This window comes from Echiichthys vipera (genome assembly GCF_963691815.1).
Source record: "Echiichthys vipera genome assembly, chromosome: 3".
In the NCBI taxonomy this organism is placed as follows: domain Eukaryota; kingdom Metazoa; phylum Chordata; class Actinopteri; order Perciformes; family Trachinidae; genus Echiichthys; species Echiichthys vipera.
The window spans coordinates 5,968,280-5,994,536 of NC_139828.1; the positions used below are offsets into that span (position 1 = coordinate 5,968,280).

The 26,257-nt window shown below is 42.7% G+C and overlaps 1 protein-coding gene across 1 annotated transcript in view; it reads right to left on the minus strand.

The window, feature by feature from the left end:
- bcar3 (BCAR3 adaptor protein, NSP family member) overlaps positions 1-23,517 on the minus strand; it is a gene marked incomplete at its 5' end in the record, with an annotated part of 55,223 nt that extends 31,706 nt beyond the window's left edge. The window contains 4 exons of the mRNA XM_083911337.1: positions 1,945-1,987; positions 11,661-11,915; positions 12,172-12,367; positions 23,392-23,517. Coding sequence (XP_083767463.1) covers positions 1,945-1,987; positions 11,661-11,915; positions 12,172-12,359 — 486 coding nt within the window. The remainder of the gene's footprint in view (positions 1-1,944; positions 1,988-11,660; positions 11,916-12,171; positions 12,368-23,391) is intronic.
- Between the last annotated feature and the right edge of the window lie 2,740 nt (positions 23,518-26,257).

Here is a 26,257-nt window from a genome sequence, read left to right on the forward strand (position 1 = left end):
TTTTACATCTCACCCCACCCTTAGGAACATATCTCCCATGCCACTCTCAACATCACAGCAAATCTCATGTGAGTGCACACCATCCATTGGCACAATGGACAGTCTCAAGATCACGTCCTGTGTTTTATGAATCAGAGGTCCGTGGTGATTAGGAAAGGGAACTGAGAACTGGTGACAAATTGAATCTTACGCTTATCAATTCCTTTTATTGATGCATGCTTTCTGACAGTTGTGCACTGCAGAACGATGTCAGACTGAAACTTTACTGAAACATAGTATCGATAAAGACGCCGACTGATACGCAGAATTGATGCTGGCAATGGTTTCAATAACATCTGAGGGACCCCCCCCCCCCTGTGAAGGTGATGTTTTATATGATGTGGAGGATCACAATGTTTTAAATTTAATTTAAATGAATAGTGCTTTACTCACTAAGATTTCTTTTTTATGCATTTGATTTGTCCTCAAAAGGGGACAAAGACTTAAAATATTTTGATATTTCAGAACTGAACGATACTTTTTCAATAACTAACGTTACTGAGTAAAAACCCGTTTCTCTGCACGTTGCCTTTCCATTCCTTTACGTTTGCCTCAAACGCAGCCGTGGTCAGGACGGCTCTCTGTTACCACATGACTGTTTATCTGTAAACTGGTTGTCTGGCTAAACCCTTTTAATAAACCCTTAAAACCTGAATAGTTGAATTGTATTATCACGCTTTTCTTCGCCTTGATCGTTCACCCTGGCGGTGCAGAGGTTAGCAGGGAAACGAGGGATATTCTTGATTAAAAAAACAATTCTGACAAGTCAAATAAACTAGATTTCACTCTTTAAAGCTATTGTTTTAATAAAAAACAAAACAAAACAAGAATTAGGCTAGAACGCAGTGTGATGCAACTCAATCATTATTTAAATCGGACATATTTCTGATTAAAGAATACAGAGACGTGTGATGCTCAGTGCGTAGTAAAATAAATAACAAATAAACCCTTTTGTTGGTATTTAAAAAGTATTTACCTTCTTGTTGTGTGTGTATTGAAGTCATATTTACTACGTATTAAATGCCCTCAGATCAGATCATTAAGCAGACGTGGTAGAGGGTGGTTATAATAAAAAGGCAAAGACAGACAGAGATAGAAAAACAGACGGTAAAGCACATCATACGTCAGCTCAGTCATCACCTCTCTTTTACAGGGACTCAGGTGGTGCGTGGGTCTGAATTTGATTTACACCCGTGTGACAGCCAAAACATAAAGTGGCAGACGTGTGATTTAGGGCTGTATTATCCTTGTGGCCCCGGGGGTAATGGGATTAACTTCTCCTGTGAGCAATGTTTACATTAAGGCCTGACGAAACGGCTGAATATCGTTTCAAATCCGGTTTTAGTCAAATTAACGTCGCTGGTGATGATGGATCCCATCCATGCTCTGGAAAAAAGTGTTTTGAGTTGCACTATTTTCACACCAGAGTGGAATGTTTGAAGTCTTACATAACCTTTAGTATTACGTAGAGGTACCAGGGCCGATACTCCTTTCTGCTGCATAAAGAGCGGACTTGCACCCACAACACTGTCGACTGACTGAATCTATGAACCGTGTGTTGCACATAAAAGGTTGCTTGTGTGTGTCTTTTATGCTTGTACAGTTCAACCAGTTCCAGAGATACGCTTAATGCCCTACTACTGAACGTGAATGTAATGTGATGTGATGTGTGAATGCATTGGCAAGAACAGTGCAACATAAATCTCCTGTGTACAGCCCCACAGGCGAAATATCTACAACAAATCACACAAAGAGAAATTAATACAAACAAGTGTTAGCAGGATTAAAACCATCACGGTTCAGGTCGTAATTGCAGTTACAGTAGTAATAGTGGCGACTTACTCGTAGCTGAGTGGATTTAGTCTAAATTCTGTAAATAAAAAACAGCACATTTGCCGTTCCTACCTTTACATAGTCCACGGTGGCGTCCAGGCTGGCAGCGGGCTCCCTGGGGAACACAGACAAAGACATGCTCCTGTTTAGTGAACACATCTCGCTACTGGGACCCAAACTGCTGGGTGATGATCTTGGGTTCCTCTCTATTAGTTCCTATTACAAACAAACTGCTGAGCGGGTTGTGTTAAGTCCAGGTGGGTCCCTGACCGGTGCTGATGCTGCTTCTTTAGAGACTCAAACACCGCTCAGCTCTTTTAGGAGACGAGACGGTTCAGTGGACGTGCGCCACTTAGTTTTAAAAGGTCCAAATGTCACAGGTCCAAGCAAATGTCCATATTAGCCATATGCTAGACCCAGGAGGTGCGGCTGCACTCTAAAGCTGGTGTACAGTTACAACTTTAGTGGCAATGCTGTCCCAAGTTCACTTTTCTCTTTTTTTATTACAAAAAAGTCAAGTAAAAACCAAACCTCACGCTGAACTGCTTTAAATCTGAGTCTCGCTCTTTCTTTCTCTCAGTCAGTGGTAAACATGTGCACTCGCTGCCTGCCTGACTTGGCCTCCCTCACCCCCTCTCTCTCTCCCTCTCTCTCTCTCTCCTCCCCCACCATAACACACATCACAGCCACACGCCTACCCTTCAGAGTCCACTGACAAATTCACAGAGAGGTTAGAGCACACACATGCAAACAGCAGCATTTCTTTCCCCCTCTTTTTACTTTTTTTTTGATTAATCCGTCAACCGTTTACAACCACATCAGGCAGCAGCGTGACATCGATTTGCTAGCCTCTAACTTCAGTTTCATTGGCTTTTCTGAGACACTTCTTCTTCTTCTTCTTCTTAAATGTCAGAAAACCTATTCAGGCACAGTATTTTGGCATAATGTTTGTGACCAGCACTATATCGCGTTCCTTACAGAACATCTGACTCATGCCTGCCCCATTATTTCCATTGCTCTCCATCTTCGCCTTGAATATTGCTACTTGAGCGTATAAATGTCGTCTCTCCACAGGAGGCTTACAGCTCAGCGAAAGAGGTAATTAGCTCAAATCCCTGACGACGTTAGCGAGGTTGCTAGTTTAAAGCCCTTAAGCCCACACTAGTGTTCCCACGGGAATATAAGCACAGCCCGTTACTTACCAGAGCAAATATGTTTAGCTCTAAGCCCTCTCAGTTTAATATGGGCCCGAATAATGAGCAGGATTTTGTTATGTAACTAAACAGAAGCCTCCATTCACAACAATGTATGGTCATTATTCATAGAAGGTGGACCGTTGAGGCCTCTCCATCACACTCAGGATCAGGCCTCTCTGTCACACTCAGGATCTACTGCAGATTTGACTTTTAAGGGCTGAGGAAGCTCGTTGAATCCAAAATATCCTTAATCCAAGTTATCCTGACATCGCCCCACACTGTATCAACACAAATCTACATGGCGTTGTCCTCATAACAGAGGGCACAGCAGTTGTTGTTGGCTGAACAACTGTTTGATGGTGCCAGGGGCGAAAAACTGATCATCGAGGGTGGCTTTGTTATATTTCTCCTGTCAACTATTAAAAGTTGAAGTACTTATGTTCTAAGCTAATTAGGTATCAGCTACTGTACTCGCAAATACAATGCAATCAATTCATTTTTAGAGCTGAAAACTAACAATTATTTTCATTATCAATCAAAGCTGCTGCACCGTGACCCCACCCGGATAAGTTGTTGAAGATGAGATGAGATGAGATCCATCAATCTGCCCAGGGCTCCAGACTGCGACCAAAATTTGAGAGTGTGTGACTGAATTATATACTTTACCGGCGTGAGTACCGTAGGCTACCACTACAGCTCTCTGCTAAAATTAACTCCCCTGTAAATCAAAATACTGAAATCTTAAAATAGTGTCAAAATCTCGTCGCGTCTTCTTCTCGTTGACCAAATATCGTGTATCTTCTCGTCTCGTGAGCTGAGGGTCTCATCACACCCCTTATTCTGAATGTATGTATTTTTTAATATTGTACTGTCATGACAGCGAGGCACAGCAGTTGTTGTTGGCTGAACAACTGTCTGATGGTGCTAGGGGCGAAAAACTGATCATCGGTGCTGTCGGTTTACCTCTTACGTTGCATCTTCAAAAGTGCACAATAAAAATGTGACACTGAATTTAAAAACGGCACATTGTAATTTCGACATTGTGGTGTGGTGGATAGCAATGTCGCCTCACAGCGAGAGGGTTCCTGGTTCGAATCTCGGCTGGGGCCCTCTGTGTGGGGTTTGCATGTTCTCCCCGTGTCTGCGTGGGTTTTCTCCGGGTTCTCCTGTTTCCTCCCACAGTCCAAAGACGTGCAGGTGTTCGGTTCATTGATGACTCTAAATCACCCGTAGGTGTGAATGGTTGTCTGTCTCTGTTCGTCTCTATGTGTCCTGTGATAGTCTGGCATCCTGTCCAGGATGTACCCCCGCCTCACGCCCGAAGTCAGCTGAGCCCAATGTCCAATGAGCCATCGATTGGTGCATAAGCAAAAGACCTGTTTTTCACCCGTGTTGGTGGTTTGAACAGTGACAGGAGGAAAATGAGGAGGACGAACACAGGAAGTTTCTGCGGTCTCAAATCTAAACTAAAGTCAGACGCTCAGTTTGACATTGACCACCTATTGTAGTCGCTTGTGTTGCTTCGTTGGAGTCAGAGGTTGGCTCGACCTCTGATTGGCCCCGAACCTTCAACCACACCAACCACCTGCCCTCGTAACCCTGCGCTGGCTCTCGAGTCTGAGGTGGGTGAAATGAGAATCACCGCATAGCAGACAACACCCATATGAACCCTCCAGGACGTGAATTTTCAACGAGTGAGGGAAATTCCCTTTATCCTCCTCAAGGAGGTCAAAGGTCAGGCTCACAAACAGAGCGGCAGCCCTGGAGCTGATTGAGATTCAGAGTTAAACACAAGGCGTCAGTGCCCTGCATCTTAATGGCTTGTTTTTCATCTTTATTGTTCCCTGATAAGGTTTAGTAAGCGTGACTATCGCACTAAAACAACTGAAACAAAGAGAGTGAGAGTGAGAGATGGACAGGCATTCCAGACTATTCAAGCTCACCACAGCTAACTTTGCCTTTTTCTGCCCATATTGCTGAAACAGCATCAGACACTGGACTTTTTTCTGCTTCTGCGACCAGAAAACTGACCCGCAACACAGTCAGAGACAGCGTTATGAAGTCAGAAAGAGCGGAGGCGAGTAAGAAGGGAAGGGAAAAAAATAACAAGAGTAGGGAGGGCAGAAGCAGGCAGCACTCGCCACAGTCTTTTTCTGGCTACTGTTGTTCTTTGCTCTTCACCACACAATACTCAGCACGACCACAACTGGCTTTAGTGAGGGACTTCACCATATTTGTGTGTGTGGGAGAGAGTAAGAGAGAGTGACAGCAGTGGAAAGAGCTGTGGAGCAGCATGCAGGGTCTGCAGGCAGCCGACAGAGGTCACTGTGTTGTCGTGATCAAGAGCCACAGACTCAAAGTTAGTATTTGCTTTAATAGCTGTTGTTTCATATCTACACTAAAAACCTCTGTATATGCTACACACTAATCCTCAAAGTATGTTTACAATACAGTACTGAAATTATATAAGGCAGGAAGTGAAATGTGTTTTTTGTTTCTTTTTTTCTTTTTTCTTTTCGTTTTCCAACATGTTCCTAGAGACACTTTTTAGATTTGTGTCCCGATTTTACAACAAATATTAATTCTTCTACACAGGGTTTTAAGTTTGTAGGGTGTCTGCATTTGAAAGTGACAAAATAAATACTCAAAGTCAGAATGAATACTTAGAAACTGAGTGGAGGAGCAGTTTAAAACTGTAAATAGTTAAATCAAATAGTAAAACAGCTCCAGGAAAACCTTAGCAAATGATAAAAACTATGAAATCTTGAGGAAATCATAATTGTTTTCTGTTTATGAAGTTTAATCGTAGTCGTTTGACTCATATGCGCCTGTGCAAGTCTTTTCAGTTGGCACAAAAACTGTATACCATAGAAGATATGATAGATATACGGTTAGTATGGAGCTTATATGATAGTGTCCAAAAACAGAATGCTCTATATCGAGTGACTTTAGCGTGCGCGGTGACATCTTTAAGTATACTTTCTGTCACTTTCTAGGTGTGAACGAGCTACAGCAGCGGTGTCAAACTCTAATTCACAGTGGGCCAAATTTAGAAACTGGGACAAAGTTGCGGGCCAAACTCAATATTTACTAAAAAAAAAATAAAATAAAAAAAAGACTGCAAATGTGCATGTTTTCCTTCTCTCCAGATGTGTAATGTTGAACCTTTCCAGTGCAGGTCCTTGTTCCTGTCGTGGTGTTTCTTCTGTTTGATTCTTTGGTTACAGCCACGGTGGCTCTGCAGACGAGACAAACAGCTCTTTACCTTCAGACACAGATCATCTGCCTCCCACCGCTGCTGAAAGCTCCTGTTCTTCATCTTTCTTTTGGTCGTTTTTGGGGAGGGGTGGATTAAGTTTGTCTGCAGAGACTGATAGCATGGATGCTCATGTTTGCTAACAGAAAAGTAGACGTGTATGTGCTTTATATTCAGGGGCCAGCTCTCAGAGAACCTGGATATGATCTTGCGGGCCAAATATAATAACACCGCGGGCCAGATTTGGCCCACGGGCCTGAGTTTGACACCCCTGAGCTACAGTGTCAAACTTCCCTGATCCTAGTTTGTGTGTTTTAGGGTTTTGTGACACTTTTAACAACAAACTCATCTCTTCAGTGCTTATCTGTGTGACATTTTCAAATATTTTACCACAGCACAAATAGAAATGTGTGCTCCACGTTTGCTTTAAATGGAAATCCATTTAGTCTTAGAGTCTATGTTGACACCATAATTCTTCATTTCACATCCTCCTTTCTATTTGCAGCACGAAAGCAACCCGCTGTTCTTCTCCCTCTTCTTGTCAGGTGTGTTACAAGAGCATAAATCATCATCTATGACCATGTTAGGATTTTTAGTTCATTAACATATTGAACTTCTACAATTGGAAAGAGAAAAAAGTGTAAAAACTGTTGATACTGCTGCTTTAAGCAATCAGTTTAAGCCACCAGTCACATTCCCCCTAAAATATGTGAACTTAATCCAGATGCTAAATTTAACTCCCGCTTATTTATGTTGATGAAAGGAAAAGTGACATGTGTCAACAGTCTGTCATTGTCCGTCTCTTCTCCACCCCCTCTCGTCTCTCTTTGCACAACTCCTTCCCACTCTTTCTTTCTGCTCTCTCCCTCTTCCTCCTCCCCCCTTCTCCTCTCCTGGTGGTCTGCTGAGCTGCCCGCAGAGGTCAACGCAGAGACAGACTGACCAATCGGACGCTAGTGCAACATAAGGTCAGGGGTCATAGGCCAGCTGACAGCATGAGCAATGGAAAGTCAAGACCGACTGGCCAGTGGTTACGTACATACTTTAGAGTTAAATCGCCTTCATCTTTTTATAGAAAACTCAGCTGTGAAGTGTGTGGAGAATCTTTTAAAAAGTGAAATGGGAACTGAAAACATCAGAGGGAGCAATCGATAAGTCGATCAAGAGAAAAAGAATCGCCAAATACTGGTATTTTGATAATCAATTAATCGTTACAAGCAATTTTTCATGCAAAAATGTCATAAAACGCAGTTTTCAGCCTCTCAAATAAAGAGATTTTCCTGCTTTTCTCTGTTTTCTATCATATTAGACTGGAGATCTTGTGTTGTCCGTCCAAAACCTAAAGATATTCAAAGACCACTTTGGACTTTGAGGGACTGGAATGGACATTTTTTTTTTAAAAGAGATTAAAAGATAATGACAACATTTACGGATTTTTGAATCATCCTCATCCAAGATTCAAGATTCAAGAAACTTTATTTATCCCGAGGGAAATGATTGTGCAACAGTTTCAGTACAAAGATGTGAAAGGGTCAGAGAGACAATAAGCATAAAAACATAAATCAAATCAAAACAAAGCTAACATAAAATATATCAAACAATAACTAAATATGATAGAGTGCAACGGACATTGTGGTTAAACGTAGGTTTATACAATATACAACAATATGCACTGTGCAGTTGAGCAGCATATTGAAATAAAATAAGTACAAACTAAGACTTTCACCCACTCTGACCACTTTTAAAACCAGACTGTTCACCTTAGCTTTCTGCTAAATCTTTGCACTTTATACAGCCGCACTGTTTTTATTAATACCTATATTTTTATTCTCTTTGTCTTTCTGAAATGCATTTTTATTCATGACATGTTGTGCTGCGAAGCACTTTGAGTCTGCAATCTGTATGAAAAGTGCTTTACAAATAAAGTTGCCTTGCCTAAATAAGTGAGAAAGAGCGATATGTGATAACAGTGTTAAAGTGTAGCAGCCTTTCTTATTGAACTAAGTTACGGTAAAGTACAGTGAAGTGAAGCAGCCTCTCTTATTGAACTAAGTTACAGTAAAGTACAGTGAAGTGAAGCAGCCTCTCTTATTGAACTAAGTGACAGTAAAGTACAGTGAAGTGTAGCAGCATTTCTTACTGAACTAAGTTACAGTAAAGTACAGTGAAGTGTAGCAGCCTTTCTTATTGAACTAAGTAACAGTAAAGTACAGTGAAGTGTAGCAGCCTTTCTTACTGAACTAAGTTACAGTAAAGTACAGTGAAGTGTAGCAGCCTTTCTTACTGAACTAAGTTACAGTAAAGTACAGTGAAGTGTAGCAGCCTTTTTTATTGAACTAAGTTAAAGTAAAGTACAGTGAAGTGTAGCAGCCTTTCTTACTGAACTAAGTTACAGTAAAGTACAGTGAAGTGTAGCAGCCTTTCTTATTGAACTAAGTTACAGTAAAGTACAGTGAAGTGTAGCAGCCTTTCTTACTGAACTAAGTTACAGTAAAGTACAGTGAAGTGTAGCAGCCTTTTTTATTGAACTAAGTTAAAGTAAAGTACAGTGAAGTGTAGCAGCCTTTCTTACTGAACTAAGTTACAGTAAAGTACAGTGAAGTGTAGCAGCCTTTCTTATTGAACTAAGTTACAGTAAAGTACAGTGAAGTGTAGCAGCCTTTCTTACTGAACTAAGTTACAGTAAAGTACAGTGAAGTGTAGCAGCCTTTCTTATTGAACTAAGTTACAGTAAAGTACAGTGAAGTGTAGCAGCCTTTCTTACAGAACTAAGTTACAGTAAAGTACAGTGAAGTGTAGCAGCCTTTCTTACTGAACTAAGTTACAGTAAAGTACAGTGAAGTGTAGCAGCCTTTCTTATTGAACTAAGTTACAGTAAAGTACAGTGAAGTGTAGCAGCCTTTCTTACTGAACTAAGTTAAAGTAAAGTACAGTGAAGTGTAGCAGCCTTTCTTACAGAACTAAGTTACAGTAAAGTACAGTGAAGTGTAGCAGCCTTTCTTACAGAACTAAGTTACAGTAAAGTACAGTGAAGTGTAGCAGCCTTTCTTACTGAACTAAGTTACAGTAAAGTACAGTGAAGTGTAGCAGCCTTTCTTATTGAACTAAGTTACAGTAAAGTACAGTGAAGTGTAGCAGCCTTTCTTACTGAACTAAGTTACAGTAAAGTACAGTGAAGTGTAGCAGCCTTTCTTATTGAACTAAGTTACAGTAAAGTACAGTGAAGTGTAGCAGCCTTTCTTACAGAACTAAGTTACAGTAAAGTACAGTGAAGTGTAGCAGCCTTTCTTACTGAACTAAGTTACAGTAAAGTACAGTGAAGTGTAGCAGCCTTTCTTATTGAACTAAGTTACAGTAAAGTACAGTGAAGTGTAGCAGCATTTCTTACTGAACTAAGTTACAGTAAAGTACAGTGAAGTGTAGCAGCCTTTCTTACTGAACTAAGTTACAGTAAAGTACAGTGAAGTGTAGCAGCCTTTCTTACTGAACTAAGTTACAGTAAAGTACAGTGAAGTGTAGCAGCCTTTCTTATTGAACTAAGTTACAGTAAAGTACAGTGAAGTGTAGCAGCCTTTCTTACTGAACTAAGTTACAGTAAAGTACAGTGAAGTGTAGCAGCCTTTCTTATTGAACTAAGTTACAGTAAAGTACAGTGGAGTGTAGCAGCCTTTCTTACTGAACTAAGTTACAGTAAAGTACAGTGAAGTGTAGCAGCCTTTCTTACTGAACTAAGTTACAGTAAAGTACAGTGAAGTGTAGCAGCCTTTCTTATTGAACTAAGTTACAGTAAAGTACAGTGAAGTGTAGCAGCCTTTCTTATTGAACTAAGTTACAGTAAAGTACAGTGAGGTGTAGCAGCCTTTCTTATTCAACTAAGTTACAGTAAAGTACAGTGAAGTGTAGCAGCTCTTCTTATTAAACTAAGTTACAGTAAAGTACAGTGAAGTGTAGCAGTGTTTCTCACTGAAGTAAGTTACAGTACAAATCAATAAAGTGATGTAGTGATGATATAAAGTATCAAGAAAATGTTGAGCTGAGTTTTTTTTTTATGTGAAATTACAAACTGACTGGAAACACAACATCTTTGGATGCAAAGCTTTTCACCTCGACCGAAGAAGCAAACAAATCAAACGAGGAGATCGGGTAATTACGGACACAGTGAGGTTATCTCTCATACCTGCTGTCACTCACGTAATAAGGGTCTCCTTTGTAGCTGTGAGGGCATTAGCAGGTAAAATGAAATTACCGCCAAGTGCTGTTCTTTGATCTCCAGACAGCTTGAAGTAAGGCCAACATAATGTGATTATAAGGGACAACGCCCACCTGCCCCAAATCAGTCAGCTGCAGAAAGATGTCTCCATTTGTGGTGATGCATTTCTGATGCCATCAAGTATGAGTTCGAAAACACACTCGACTCTCATCTTATCTTGTGACACAAGAAGTAGGACACGTAACCATAAGCTCGCACTCATTTCATGAAAAATAACCAAAGGGAGATAATGATGCTGTTCATTATTCAGCCACCTGCACAGGCTGAATTCGACCCTGACAAATTGTCCCGCTATATGTCAGCGGTGTATGAAATGTATCCAGCGCGGAGGCAGAGAGATGAAGAGAGCAGACAAAGAGCTCACAGTAATCTGTGATCTGTCCCGCCACACCCTGACCTACAAAGGTAACCCAACTGCTCTGGGCTACGCGCACGCTCACGCAGACGCACACAAATCCGGCTACATCAGATACAGTCTGCCGTAACTCTACACTGGAAAGATGGGAGACATGATGAGGGACGAGGTGTGTGTGTGTTCCCTCTGAAGTCGAGCTAACTGCGACAGCCCCTCGGGGCTTTTCACGGACTCGTCTTTATCCGGCTAACTCCACACTCTCCTTCTGAGTCCTCACTCTGAAGAGGAACACTTTGAATGAGTAGTTTTTCCTCCATAGTAAAGCGAGTCTCAGATGGTGAAAAGTACCAAAATAAGGCTCAGAACGTCGAGGTATCCTTTTAAAGAAATAGTAACCTGAAAATGCATCTTTTGTGTATTAATAGTCACTGCCTAGAGACTTGAAAAGTGGTTTCTAAAAAGCTTTTAGCTCGCAAAAGATGGCCGCATCTATTCACATCAGTTACAGCAAAAACCAAAAACCCTGTCTGAACAAGACGAAATCCGTCGAAACTTCCCGTCTGCAGTCTGATTAAAAGATAAAGCAACATAGAAAAGGGAACTTCTCTGTAATATAAACAAACACTTCAATTTGCCACGTGCCAATCACAGACAGACACTGTAAATATCAAAATGCAGCATATCTGTGCGTGTGTTTGTACGTGTGTGTACCTGTAACCGTGGAAGTCGTCAATGATGTTCTGGACCAGTGGCGAGGTCATGGGTTGAAGGGCGTGTCCGGGAGCCAATGATGTGTTCCCACAAAGTATCCGCTGCGAGTGATTGGCTCTGGGGTCCCAGGTGAAGTTTCCAGGGGCGAGGTTGGCCCCGCCTCTTTTGCGTCGAGGCAGAGTTCCGTGAATGGAGATTGGCTGGTAGGCAGAAACGGGCGGCTCTGATAGGCCGTTGCCCTGCCCTGGATGGAGGCTGAGGGAGGGGAACGGGAAGGAGAGAGAAATTAGACTGAATTCAATTAAAATACCCTAAACCTTTGTGACAACCTTTTTTCAAAACCCTTTTATCCTTTATGTGTTTTTCAAGGCAACTTTATCGTTTTTATGATCACCTGCCATCAAAATGTACTCTTAGTTTGTCAAATCACTATATTTAATGAATTAAAACATGAATTGCATACAGAAAAGACTATAGTCTTGTTTAATGTGTTTTGAGACACACAACTCACCCAGGTCTGGAGCTGAGGAGGTCCATGGAGGAGGCGAGGGAGGCCTGGAGCCCCCTGGAGGAGCAGGTGCTGCTGCTGGGGACACCGAGGGAGGTGGGGGGGACTCCAGGGCGTGCCGTGCCTCCTCCCAGGGCGTGGTGTGCATGGAGGGACCTGGGCAGACTGGCAAAACGCCCCTCTGCCATCATCCTCAACTCTGGAAAGAAACACAGACACGCAAAGTCAGACAGACAGACAAGCAGCCGTTTTAAAGCTTTGAAATTCAAAAGTTGATCTCGTCACTTTTATTGACAAATGACTGTGTCTACATCGTTTTTTCACAGCTTTATTAAGGTGATAAATACATAAAGATAAGTAAGTGAATAAACCCACAGGGTGTGATATATAATAACATGTTTACTGTCCAATCACCTGGGGTAATGTGGTTATGTAACCACGGTAACATGTGACAGTAGGGTTGAAATGTAATATATTTCTGTAAAGACATATGATCTGAAACACACAAACACACACTGACGTACAATAATCACTGAGATGATTTTATGATACATGATCCAGTACAAAGGGAGTCTCCGAACAGCAGCAGTGCACACACACACACACACACATACCCTTTCACACCATCATGCATACAAAATACAGACTTAACACATTGCCTGGAGGGAAATAATACTCTGATTACATAACTTAATACTTGTAGTGTCATCTAAGGAATGTGCGTGTATGCATGTATGTATGTATGTATGTATGTATGTATGCATACTTCAATAACATCCTCCACACCAACTTCTGTCATCAAATTAAGATCTCAGTTTCATTTAAAGGGAACATTTTCAGGTTCATACTTGTATTTTGGGTTTCTACTGGAACATATTTACGCGCTTTAATGCTCAAAACACTTTATTTCTCTCATACAGTCTTTCTGAATATACCTGTATTCACCCTCTGTATGTAGACCCTTTATTAAAACGCCTGGTCGGTAAAAGACTCATTGAGATAAATCTCTTTTTCAAAAGTGACTTGTGCTCTGTGTGTTTCCCCTGACGGTTTTTACACGGTGCCGAAGCCAGTAAGAATTACTCGCGGCTTCAGCTTCCTAATGGTGGAGGTGAGAAGAAAACCGAGGTCAGACCTTCTGCTTCAGTTTCAAAGACCTCGGTCGTGTGGTGGTTTGCACTGTCGCCTCACAACAAGAGGGTTCCTTCTGTGTGGAGTTTGCATGTTCTCCCCGTGTCTGCGTGGGTTTTCTCAGGGTTCTCCGGTTTCCTCCCACAGTCCAAAGACGTGCACGTGTTCGGTTCATTGATGACTCTAAAAATTACCCGTAGGTGTGAATTGTCTGTGATTGTCTGTTCGTCTCTATGTGCCCTGTGATAGACTGGTGTCCTGTCCAGGGTGTACCCCGCCTCACGCCCGAGATGAATGAATGATGAACAACCTCTAAATCTCACACCATTAGGAATGCGTATAATCCTTTGTATTCCCATAAGGCACTTAAAACCAGCTTCTACACCAGGCTTTTTGTAAAGTGCAAAGAGACGACATGTTGTCAGACAGACAGGTGGACATAATGACTGTACACAGAGATGAACAGGACAGATGGTTGGCAGTGATGGAAAACACTGGACAGGTTCTTGATAAATTCCCCTGTCGTGCGTTGATGACCGGACAGCGTGCTCTCGTCTGCTCTGAATCACTCAGCATGCAGCACTTAGTCACACTGTACAAACTAAAATACCATCAGCTGACAGACACGTCGGTAGACTGGATGGTACGAGATTCCACAAACCCTCCCTATTTCTAATCTCATCAAACCCGAGCAACTATGCTGGTGTTTGTTATTGCGTCTCTATTTCGGGGGCGACCTGATTATGATCAGAGAAAGTAGGAGGCAGAGGAAACTTGGCACTTTATGGTCCGATGCAATCAGCTCCGAGGAAGAGGCACTGTGTTGAACAGGGGCGATCGACGCGGTGAAGCTGCTGGTGAAAATGAATTGGATCCCAAAGGCAGAAGATCGATAGGCAGTGCAGTGAATTTGTTTTACAAAGTTCAATGAATGTAAATCAATGATTCCCTTAGTTGCAACAACTGTAAGTTAAAATTCAATGATGCTGTCAAACATGACCGACAGTCGGAGGCTAAACTACAGTGGCTGAGAGTCCTCGCCGCAACGGCCCGGGTTCGACTCCGACCGGCGGTCCTTTGCTGCATGTGCCCTCTCCCTCTCTCTCTCCCTCCTTCTCTCTCTCTCTCTCTCTCCCTCCCTCTCATTTCCTGTCAACCTCTAGCTGTACTTTCTAAATAAAGGCACAAAAGGCCAAAATAAAACAATAACAACAGTTATTGAAGCAAAATGTGGAGAGCCTAAACGACTAATTGAACTAAACAAATACATCAAAATGAACCGAATTAGTGAGTTATCTGTAAATCTGTGCAGGAAAAGGCACAGTCACACAGCCTTTACTAGTGTACATGATGATAACCATAACCATTTTGTTTGCTTTCTTGCTTAAAGTTAGACGAGAAGATCAATTCCACCTAAGTAGACAGAAATACTTCTTGTTACGTTTACATTTGTTTTCTCGTGAGTGAACAAGTCAGCCGCCACTGATGCAAGGAAAACTAGGGTTTGGTGCAGATTGCGCACAGTCTTCTTGTCCAGTACGCACATGTTTTTATGTGTCTTACGTCTTAGAAACAAAATAAAACAAACAGACAAACATTTCCTTTCTTGTTTTTCCTTCAGGTTCATCTGGTTCTTTGTCGGTGGAATCGATTTGCACATGTCTTTGCGATGTTGACGGCTCAGTCGAACTTTTCACCCCAAAGTCAAACAACTTGATTTGCTTCGCCTTTGTCTCTAAAAACAGATGTCTGAGCGCGCACGTCAACGCACCAACGTATGCAGTGTTGTCTGGTTCCAGTTCTGACTGTAACAGCTATCCTTAACACAAACGTCCCTGTATTTTATATCTTTAAAAGTGTTTGCCACTGAATTGGTTGCTAATTCTCTCTCTCTCTGTGTGTGTGTGTGTGTGCGTGTGCGTGTGTGTGTGTGTGTGTGTGTGTGTGTGTGTGTGTGTGTGTGTGTGTGTGTGTGTGTGTGTGTGTGTGTGTGTGTGTGTGTGTGTGTGTGTGTGTGTGTGTGTGTGTGTGTGTGTGTGTGTGTGTGTGTGTGTGTGTGTGTGTGTGTGTGTGTGTGTGTGTGTGTGTGTGTGTGTGTGTGTGACTATATAACTGCTTAGAAAATCCTATTGCAGAACACAATCATACCGTATGTGTTACAGTGGTTAGGCTCACTGGTTTGATAGCACCTCATTTCTTTTTTTAAAAGTCTATTGTTCGGTATTGTTTCAGAAGAAAGGACCCACAACTATGGTCACCAAAAACCCATTGTCTATTTGTGATTTGACAGTTTATTTTTTCAATCTGGAGTTTCTGAAATAAAGGGGCAGAAGCAATATGTGAGAAGTTCAGCATCCTTGAGGAACTCGGAGTAGAGCCGCTGCTCCTCCAGTTGAGGTAGTTCGGGCATCTAGTAAGGATGAACCCTGGGCGCCTCCCTAGGGAGGTGTTCCAGGCACGTCCAGCTGGGAGGAGGCCTCGGGGAAGACCCAGGACCAGGTGGAGAGATTATATCTCCACACTGGCCTGGGAACGCCTCGGGATCCCCCAGTTAGAGCTGGTTAATGTGGCCCGGGAAAGGGAAGTTTGGGGTCCCCTGCTAAAGCTGCTGCCCCCGCTACCTGACCCCGGATAAGAGGCTGAAGATGAGATGAGATGCAATATGTGACTCTGATCGGGTCGCAATCCTAACAAAACGTTACTGGAGGACCAAAGTTTTGTGATGAGTAGTCGGAAAAGTGATCCCTCAAATGAGACAATATGAAAGAAAATGATAAATCAAGCTGTTATATAGTGTGAGGATACTCAGTGGTGACGAGTGACCAGGTGTTTCTTTCTTTCGTCTTCTTACAAACAATGTTTGTCCTAATACAGACACAGAGAGCAGGTTAACCAACCTAGAGAGAGTTTACTTTGGCAAGTTGCTTATAATCCGTAAGTGAACGAGCAACAGCTGCCGGTAACGTGTGTTGTTTCAACTGACCAAAGCAGCAAAATAGATCCAGAGGCCTGCCACCCTTAATGTTTTGTACACTGCCCTTAAAAACATCAAGGAGAAATCAAATATTTCAGAAGAGTTTCATAAGCTTTGAATGTCAGCGAATGCAGGAAACCAAAGGGAACCAAACCCAACTTCAGTGGGGGATCACCAGCCTGTGACGATGCATCTCAATAAAAAATGCAAATAGAGGTTTAAGGAAAAGACCAGCTGGCCAGTTCAAGACTTTTCAGCGTGACAAGTAAAGTGAATACACACACACACACACACACACACACACACACACACACACACACACACACACACACACACACACACACACACACACACACACACACACACACACACACACACACACACACACACACACACACACACACACACACACGCGCACACACAGTAAAAGTCCTGCTAAGGCATGCTGGGTCAGAGTGTGGATTCCTCTGAGAGGCAGAGCGACTACAAGAGGAGGACCTATTATAAGACCCTTAGGGATGGTCAGCTCTGTGTGTGTGTGTGTGTGTGTTAATGTGTATTAGTGTGTGTGTGGCCCTGACCATCTGCCAGACACACACCCTCCCCTGCAGAGGAGAAAGGACCGGCTCTCACAGAGTGAAAACGCAGACACGCAGCACTTACGCACATGAATACTCCGTCGATTCACTTTGTAAATAAATTATTCACGCTTAGAGCGATCGAGTGAAGGTGTGAAAATCCCACTCTCCTTCCATCTCTTTCTCCTTTAACGTCTCCTCTCTCCATCCACTATCTATTTATTTCACTTTTTTGCCTTGTTTAAATCACTCTTTCTTCCTTTCACTCCATCCCAACTCATCCATCTTCCCCTTTCTTTTCCAGTGTGCTCCCCCCACGGCACAGGCCTCCCCTCCCTCCTTCTGTCTGTCCATCATGATGTCAGCCCTTCTTTTGCTTCCCTACTTCATCATCTTTCTCTCTTTTGTTCTTCCACCTCTCGCAATAATGGACCAGGCTCTTTTTTCTCTCTCCCAGCCTCATCCTCTGCTCCCTACAGCTGTTCAGCCACCGGCTACAACGCCCTGCATCACACAAACACACACGCACACACACACATACACAGGGAAAGAGGGAGCGCTGGCATTCCTGACGCCAAGTCCATAACTTTCTGCCATTTACCAAGGAATAAAAAGAGAGGATATTTTTATTCAAAGTTCGTTTGTATCTATATTTAGGTTTATTTCTACAGTGACTCAACCTGGAGTGTTACTGCTACGGTCACATGCAGTTTAATTTAACCTTCCTTCCGCTGTGATTTAAGATAGGAGTCGGACTGTTGACTGGAACTATGTTTGAGATGTGAAGGGAGTTATTTTGGCGTCCAGGGTTACGGAGGCAAAAGTCAATCATCATTTTCTGCATAGATAGATTTCTTTTGGCTGGAGCTCTTCCAAAATTTGGATGGGCATGAAACTCTCTCAAAAACAAGCCTGCAAGTGTTTGTTTTTGGTTTTTTTTTTTAAATGCGAGTCAACCAATCACAGAGCTTAGAAATGAGTTTCCAGTAGAGCAAATAATGACTTCAACCTAAGATTTCTGTCAGGGTTAGCTCATTTCAGAAACTATAGTTTGTTTTATTCCCAAATGCAGTGACGAAGCATTTTGAATTCGCTACTGAATTCACACCTCTGACCTTCTTCTCAGCTGAGGCTCATGGGTATCGTAGTATTTACATCCATAGATTCAAAACTGACTGAAACAGAGACACAAAGTCCTCAGAAACAAACTTGACCAAATCAAAACCTGATGGTTGTTAGAGAGGAATTGTTGTGATACCAGAAAAGAAGACAAAGTGCCAGAGTCACGTGTGTCTTATGCTAAAAGGGGTTTATTTATAGAGTAGTGCGTGAGGCCACCTCAATTCTAAGGCTCAAACAGCAAAGTTCAGATTCTTATACAGAGAGGTGGACCGAGACAGCAAAAGGTGATGTGCTAACATCAAATTGGCTATAGTGCAATAAACCTTAATCATCACATTAAGGATTCACACCAGCTAGGAAATGCAAAGTGTTACCCAGTGACGGTGAGTGTTATCATCTAACCCTGCAACTGTGTCTACAGCCTGCCAGAGAGTGAGATAGCTGACGCCAAGACAAACCGTGGCCTCGGCCTTTCCTCCGGGAGTCTAGGGAAGATTAAATGACCCACAAGAATAATCTTACATTCGTCCTGTAATTATGACTGTCCACTATAATACAGAAGGATTTGGTCATTAACTTACACAGACTGTCCAGGGCATGGGTGTCAAACTGATCCAGTAAAGGGCCGCTGTGGCTGCAGGTTTTCATTCCAACCAAGCAAGAACACACCTGCAGCCACACTGCCCTTTACTGGATCAGTTTGACACCCGTGGTCTAGGGGAATGAAATTCATATATAACAATGCTCATGACTTAAACATGATACATTATTGACGATTAGGATTTTGGAGCTGCTGAACTTTTGTAATTCTACAAAAACCTGCACCGTAGATGCGTCAATCTCACCGACAACTGTTGCCATTTTCATACTCAAGTGTGACGGAAGGGCGCCGCAAAGCGAGACAACTGTTTTCGTGCCCGTTTTTCTTAATCCTGTTTACAGAGACGTAAACTGGACTATAGCACGACTTTCCTGTCATTTATCGACTGACAGATGATAACACAGATGTATCTGTTGTAGTGAGACAATATCAGACCATACAGACAGCAACTGAGAGGAGCTACACCCGCTTCACTGAGGATATCGTTAAAGGAAAACTCACAGCGGGAAAATACTCTAACGTTTCAATGGACACCTGGCATTATTTTCCTTGACCATGATACAAAAGACAAAATATTCTGAAAAGAGGTTTGCTCTGTCCCCACCACTGAAGGCCTTTGGATAGCACTCACTCACTCACCCAAACACACACACACACACACACACACACACACACACACACACACACGCACACACGCACACACGCACACGCACACACACAAAAGGCCTTGGGTGGGAAACGAGCGCAGATTAACAGGAAGAGGAAATGGCAGTGTAAACATTTCAGACGGCAGGCAGCTCATTATAAAGGATCACTGGTAATAAAATAAATATATCTCTGTCTCTCCCCTTGCTCTTGTTCACTGTCACTCTTTCTTTAACTCTGCCTCACAGGACTTAAACCGCTCATACATCTATTTTCATTTAAATTGACGTCAAACTCTCTACCTGTTTCTCTTTCTAATCATATGCATCAGTCAGGAGTCAGAAAGCTTTGTGGTTAATCCACTCAAGTAGTGGTTTTAAAAAACTACCAACGCTGGTCCTTAATAACAGACCAGTGGTGCAACATGTGGCTGTCAAGTTGCTGTCTTAACTCCATTTCATCATATTATTGTGTACCGCAAAGTGTGTTTCTCTATTGTGTTAGTCAGAGACTTTTTAAGATTCCTTGAGTCAAACCTGAATTCCCAAACATGTACAGTGGTCCATGGTGCTCCGTGAATTAAATGGGACCTGAGCCACCTTAAACCGTCACACAACAGGGAGGACAACACAAACAACAACACGTTGGGGGAATAAGGGGTTTCCTCTAGCCGGCTTCAAGTGTCTTCCTGCTATGGCATACACACACACACATACACACAAACACCAGTGCATTAGCAAAACCACCCCTGGCCAGAAGTGAACAATGGGAACAACTGTCACATGACCGCTTTTAGAGCCAGCCTTTGTTAGAGAGAGAGAGAGAGGGAGAGAGAGAGAGAGAGAGATCCTACTGCGCTCTTCAGTGCGTGGGCCCACCAGTGTGTGTGTGTGTGTGTGTGTGTGTGTGTTTGTAACATGCTTACAACATATTAATGAGGCTTTCATCAAATCCCACTGCAGTAGCTGCCATTTAATACTTCTGACTCTCGCTCTCTTTCACAACCTAGCCTCAGTGTGTGTGTCAGTAACTCTGCCATGGAGGTGTTGTTGTTGTCAGCTCGGTTTGTCTGTTGGTCAGCAGGATTACACAAACCCTACTGGTCCTTTTGATAACACTTCATGGAAGGGTGCAGTGTGGGCCAAGGAAGAACTCATTTAATTAGGGAGCGGATCTGAATCACAGGGCGTGTACACAAACTACGTTTCACTTTTGTTAACATTGTGGCAAAGGGCTGCATTCATGTGGTGCAGGGATAATTGAAAAAAATGACTACAAAAACGCTCACTAAATTAACATTGGGAGAGAGTTTTAGTCTAGTTTCATGTGTCTGCAGTGGAATATAGAGATGGACAGTTAAATAAAAACCGCATTGTCTATGTACAGTCACTGATCACCACACTGTGAGCCAGTCAGTCTGTCACACACATAGAGAAGCAGTCAGCTGAGTCACTCAGTGGAGGAAGAAGTATTTAGTTCCTTAATTAAGTCTTGCATTCATTCTTAAATCTATAACTTTACATGAAATGATGCACCAACTACATCCAAGAAGGTAGCACAGCTATGGATATGCTTCTAGCTTCAAAATAAAAGGTCCTTGACCAACCAATTTACTGCTAAAGTTGTAAAATTGGCATGTGATGGATATTAACTTCCGTTAATGTTACTCCAGAGACAGCAGAGTTAGGGTCAGCAGGTGGTAACTGACAACAAGACTCTAGGAAGTCACTGACCCGGCCAAGAAATAGATCCAGCGCATGATCCCAGTGAAACCTGAAATTGTCATGTTTACATTTCGGTTCTTTTTTTACGAGTTAAATAAACAGGAGACAACATCATTTGAGGAGCTGGTAGGTGGGTTTTAAAGCTGTTTTCCTATGTTTCTTTTTATAGTTTATGAGCGTTGTTGGAGGGTCCCTGAGGCCTGAGATTTTCCTTGCCAGTGAGCACTTCTGTAATTTCTTTTTGCACGTGACACATAAAGAAGCTTGAACCTTCCCGTCTTCATGCTAAGCTAACCTAACTGCTTCTAGCTTCATATCTAGTTTACGGACACGAGTATGGTATCAAGCTCCTTAGCTAACATTGACGAGAATGCAAATGATTGCATTTCCCTGAATGTTTGAACTATTTCTTTAAAACAAACCAATTGCAGGCATCAGCTTTTAGTACCAAATGTAAATGTGCTAATGTCGCGCTACATTATTGATGTTTCAGCTGGTCTCTTTAAGTGGTACATCAGGTTGTAGATGCTTTGACTGAGCTATTTGCCCCTAAGTGATCCAGGATAGGATGACCTGACTCATTCTTTGGTAGAATCATGCTGTTATTTGACATGTTATCGTCTGTAACTGTTTTTTGTTGTACGTCTGAAACTTTGTTTAATGCGCTGCTGCTGACTTTGCTGCGACAATCCCATAAAGGATACTTTTAATCTTAATGAGGCTGTTAAATGAATCAAAATAGAAATCTGACTACTTGATTACAACTACTGCTTTAACCTGCATCTTAGTCTACGTGCTTATCAAACATTGTATGTCTGTAAAATATTTGTCTGCAAATGAACTGGTAGCTACATAGGCAATCTCAGAACCCATCAGCTATCCGTCCGGCGATGATTCAGCCGGTGTAGCCAGTGGATATCTGAGCCAAGTGTTCCTCTTCTGAGTGTCAGACATTGTTTACAGTTTGATTAGCAACTTGAGATGCAAGAGGCGATCTCTCTAAAAAGGGTAAAGCAAAGTTGTCATCAGACGATAGCGGATAAGTTATAAGACTGCACTTCGGTGTTGTGTTGTGGCTCTTTTGCTCTGTTTACCTGCTTGCAACCAAAGCATGCTCAAACACACTCGGTCAACATATGCAGAATCTGTTTTATACAGAATACTGCATGGGCATCAAAGGAAGCTAGAAGAGTATAAAGCACAATGTTGTCTTCTGCAATGTAGCAATATGTAAGGCACAAAGTGGTAATGCTAAAGTTAAATACCAATACTGTACTCAAGTGAAGGTCTTGACAGATATATTTATGTTTTTACCTTCAAACCTCTGCAGTCACTGGCTGGTCAGCCCATCAGTCACTCGGTGAGTCAGTGAATCTTTGTGAAGACTACATGTCATAGAGTGTTGACGGCTGGCTTGAATACCAATGGGCTCAACCCACTGGAGCAAGTAACGCATAACAACACACACACACACACGCACACACAACCATGTCAGTGCAAGTACACAACCGTAACAGAGTTAAAGCTGAGCTCTGTGACTCTCAGATACATTTGAGCATCAATTAAAGGATGAAGCTCACTGTCTCGATGCAACCCCCACAACAGGGTTCAGAGCCGACACTGACTAATGTCTGAGACAACCTGCCTCATGTGTGTGTTTATCTGCACAAAACATCAACACTAGGTACACACAGATGCACACATATGTCTGCCCCTGTCATGATCTCGTGGGTGGCTTGCTGTTTAAAGAAGCGTTCCCATAAACTGAAAGGTCAGAGATTCAATCCGAGCAGCAGACGTTCGACCTGTCAAAGTGTTTCTGAGCCGTTAAGAGCTGTTTGAGAACGCTTTTATGTTCCCAAATTTAAAATTCATAAACTACAGTTAATATTGGTGACTTTGCAGGGGTATCAAAATGTCTAATGTATCATAACAATGTTGTGTGACTTCGAAAAATGAGCTTCTATGACACATTAACCTCAAACAAACCATCTCAAACTTACTCTAAAACAAGAAAAAACCTTATTGAAAGACGCTGATCTTATCTGTCATATTTCATGTAATTATTTCCTGCTGGGGTTTCCACGGTTGGCACCACCAATCCCGGCAACCACGGTTACACCCAGCGCCATGGGAAGGCAACTTAATGCTCAAAAAGTCCTGCAAGCTGTAAACAATTCAACCAAAAAGGGATGGAGAGAGAGACGGCTGAGGGATGAAGAGGAGGCATGGGAGTGTGGTGAAGATATACAGCCGCCACAGAGAGAGAAAACATTTTCTATTTTTAACTTGTTGCTCAGATGAGACAGATGAAAATGCATCCAGACGAAAAGATGACCACCAAGATGACTGCCTCACACACTACACACACACACACACACACACGTTCCTATACACACCTACTGTGTATGGATGCACACTCACATGAACACAGATATTTATGCCTACCTGTCAGTGTGACCTCTTCTCCTTCCCCCGACCTTTGCTCTTATTTATCTTTTAGTTTCACAGAGCTCTACCAAAAGCGTTCCCGATCATAGTTAGTTTGAATGACTGAGTTGCTGACTAGCTGACCGGCTGGAAGACGATACACTCACGCTCCTTCAGACAGGCAACAACAAGTAGCGCTGCACTATCAGAAGCCCTGCCCTCCTCTTTCTCTCTCTGGGGAGTGATTTGCGAGCACCCAGCCCCTCCTCTTGCTCTGCTGTGTTTGGGAGGAGTTTTCTTTCTTTCTTTTTTAGCTGACTTGTCTCTTGCTACCTACCCCCCCCTAACTCCTGAACAAAACTCTCTCTGCCCTCCTCTCCTCCACTTCCACCTCCCCCTCCTCCTTCTCCTCTGTGTTCCCTGCACAGCCTCATATTTCATGCTCCGGGTCTTTTTGTTCGGGACCTCTTACACCAACACCACCAACTGGTCCGGTGCTTGGAGAAGATTTAGATGTGACCTAACGTTGCTATTTGCAGAGAGAGAGGATGAAAAGGAAAAAGACGTGATCTTTGCGTGGTTGTGACACGTTTGAGCAACTTGAGATGCACTCAAGAACTCCTGAAGTTTAACTACCTGACTGTGTGTGTTGGCTGAAACATAAATCAGCCCAGTTTCAGAGTTTAATATGAAGGGGATGCAGGCGAAAAAACGATTCAGTTCCATCTAGTGAGGCAGATGAAACAAGTAGAAGAGCTGTACTTGTGTCATTACATCAGGTATGAGGTCGTGTGTGTGTGTGTGTGTGTGTGTGTGTGTGTGTGTGTGTGTGTGTGTGTGTGTGTGTGTGTGTGTGTGTGTGTGTGTGTGTGTGTGTGTGTGTGTGTGTGTGTGTGTGTGTGTGTGTGTGTGTGTGTGTGTGTGTGTGTGTGTGTGTGTGTGTGTGTGTGTGTGTGTGTGTGTGTGTGTGTGTGTGTGTGTGTGTGTGTGTGTGTGTTCTAACTGGCCCTCAGGACAACACTCTCTCCTGTCTTTGTCCTCCTGTTCCTTTGTATTGTCTAGAGTTGATAACACCCAGACACGTGCATGTGTGTGCGTGTGTGTTTCCTTTTCAGACAATACAAGGAGCCCATCCTGCCACTATGAAAGCTGAGATGATCAGATGGCCCGCATTGGACACACACACACATTTTAGGTCTTTGGATCTTGAGCTATTCACACTCCATTGTTAAGATTGAGACGGCAGCTGAAGTGCATGAGGGCCCAAACTGTCCTCACGGTTGAGAACGCATTGTTTTGTTTTTTCTAATTGTATTCATCACTTTTTAGTTTTAGAAATAGATTCACCCACTTTTGGACTTGGCAACAGCAATGAGCATCAGAACGCTTTCCGGTAGGGCAGGTAACAGTCAGATTTGCAAAACAATGGCTGGCACAGTTATTTCAGGTGAAACAACTTTTGGTTTCATTTGCACATAAATCCTTTCATAAAATGGTTACACAATCAACTGTGTAATTGTCAGACCGCTCCTTCTTCCTGCCTCCCTGTTGGGACACCAACAATCTAAGGAGTAGGAAATAATAGCAAAACTCTGCCACACAAATTATCTTTTTTTTATGTTTTTCCCGTCAAATGCAGCATTTTCTTCTCCCTAAATGATTCCAGTATAACATTTTAAGAAGTTAAATCCCTCTTTGATTGAATTGTCATAATCAACAAGGCTTAGGAACCACTGTTGCACTGTTGGCTGTACTTTAATTCATATTTAAGCACTTTTCCTTTTCACCACAAACAGTTACAGAAGAGTCTAGTCACTAGTCGTACTCCTAACAAACCACAAAACATGTGGTTGATCCAATCCATGCAATATAAAGGTCCTGAGGCATTAGGTAATGGTGTATAAATCATTAAATAAGCGTAACCAACACACTGAGCAGGGAGCACAGCCCAAATGTCAAAGACAAGCTTAGACGTTGCTTCTGGACTCCAGTAAAGATGGAGGGGACTGTTGGGAAGTGAAAAAATATCCTTCTGAAGCTGATTTTTATTTTTTTCTGAGTAAATCTCGATACTATTTCACAAAGGTTTGTGAACATTCCTGGCATCTTTGTGTGTGTGTGAGGGTGGTATTTCCAGGAAGGTGCGCAGTGAGTCAGGAGGTAATCTGTAATCATCTTGTGAATCACCTGGACTCTCCCCAAAACTGTGGGGGCAGGGGGGCGTTGTTGGGGGCAGCAGAGCAGAACGATTATCCTTGACTGATGTGTGTCCTTGTGATGAAAGATCTTATCAAGGTGTTCGCGGAAGAACGGACCTTTTGGACACAATTGGATCGGCGGACAACCAATCACAGCAATGTGGAAAACAATGGCGGACGGGTCACAGACTTTCTCCAGTTACAGCTGAACAGTACACTCAAATGTGTTTCTGAAAACATTTTATGTGAGAAGTAGGAGATAGTATCCAGTCATAGTTGATAAGCGCTATCTAGTTTGACTGTTAGATCTGAGATTTAAGAGCCTGAACGGACCTGCAGACTGGACGATGGTCTTAAACCCTTTTGACACGAGATAAATGGTTGCGATTGGTCCGTACAAGGCCAGGACGATTGTAAATGTATCTGAATGAGAGAGGGACCAGACCTATCTGCCAGAACAAGCCGTGAGTTTGGCAGATTTGTCTGGTTCCCAGGCAACTTCTCTCTTTTGTTGCTACAGCCGTTAGATATGTAAGTGATAGTAAACTTTGTGATGCACAGTGGCATTTCCTCCATTCACCACAGTATTTTTAGACGTTTGATGCTGTGTAGAATTAATTGTACTGCACAGGAAGCCTACAACATCAAGTTTGGAGAATGCCATACCATTAAAGTCGTTTCCTGTC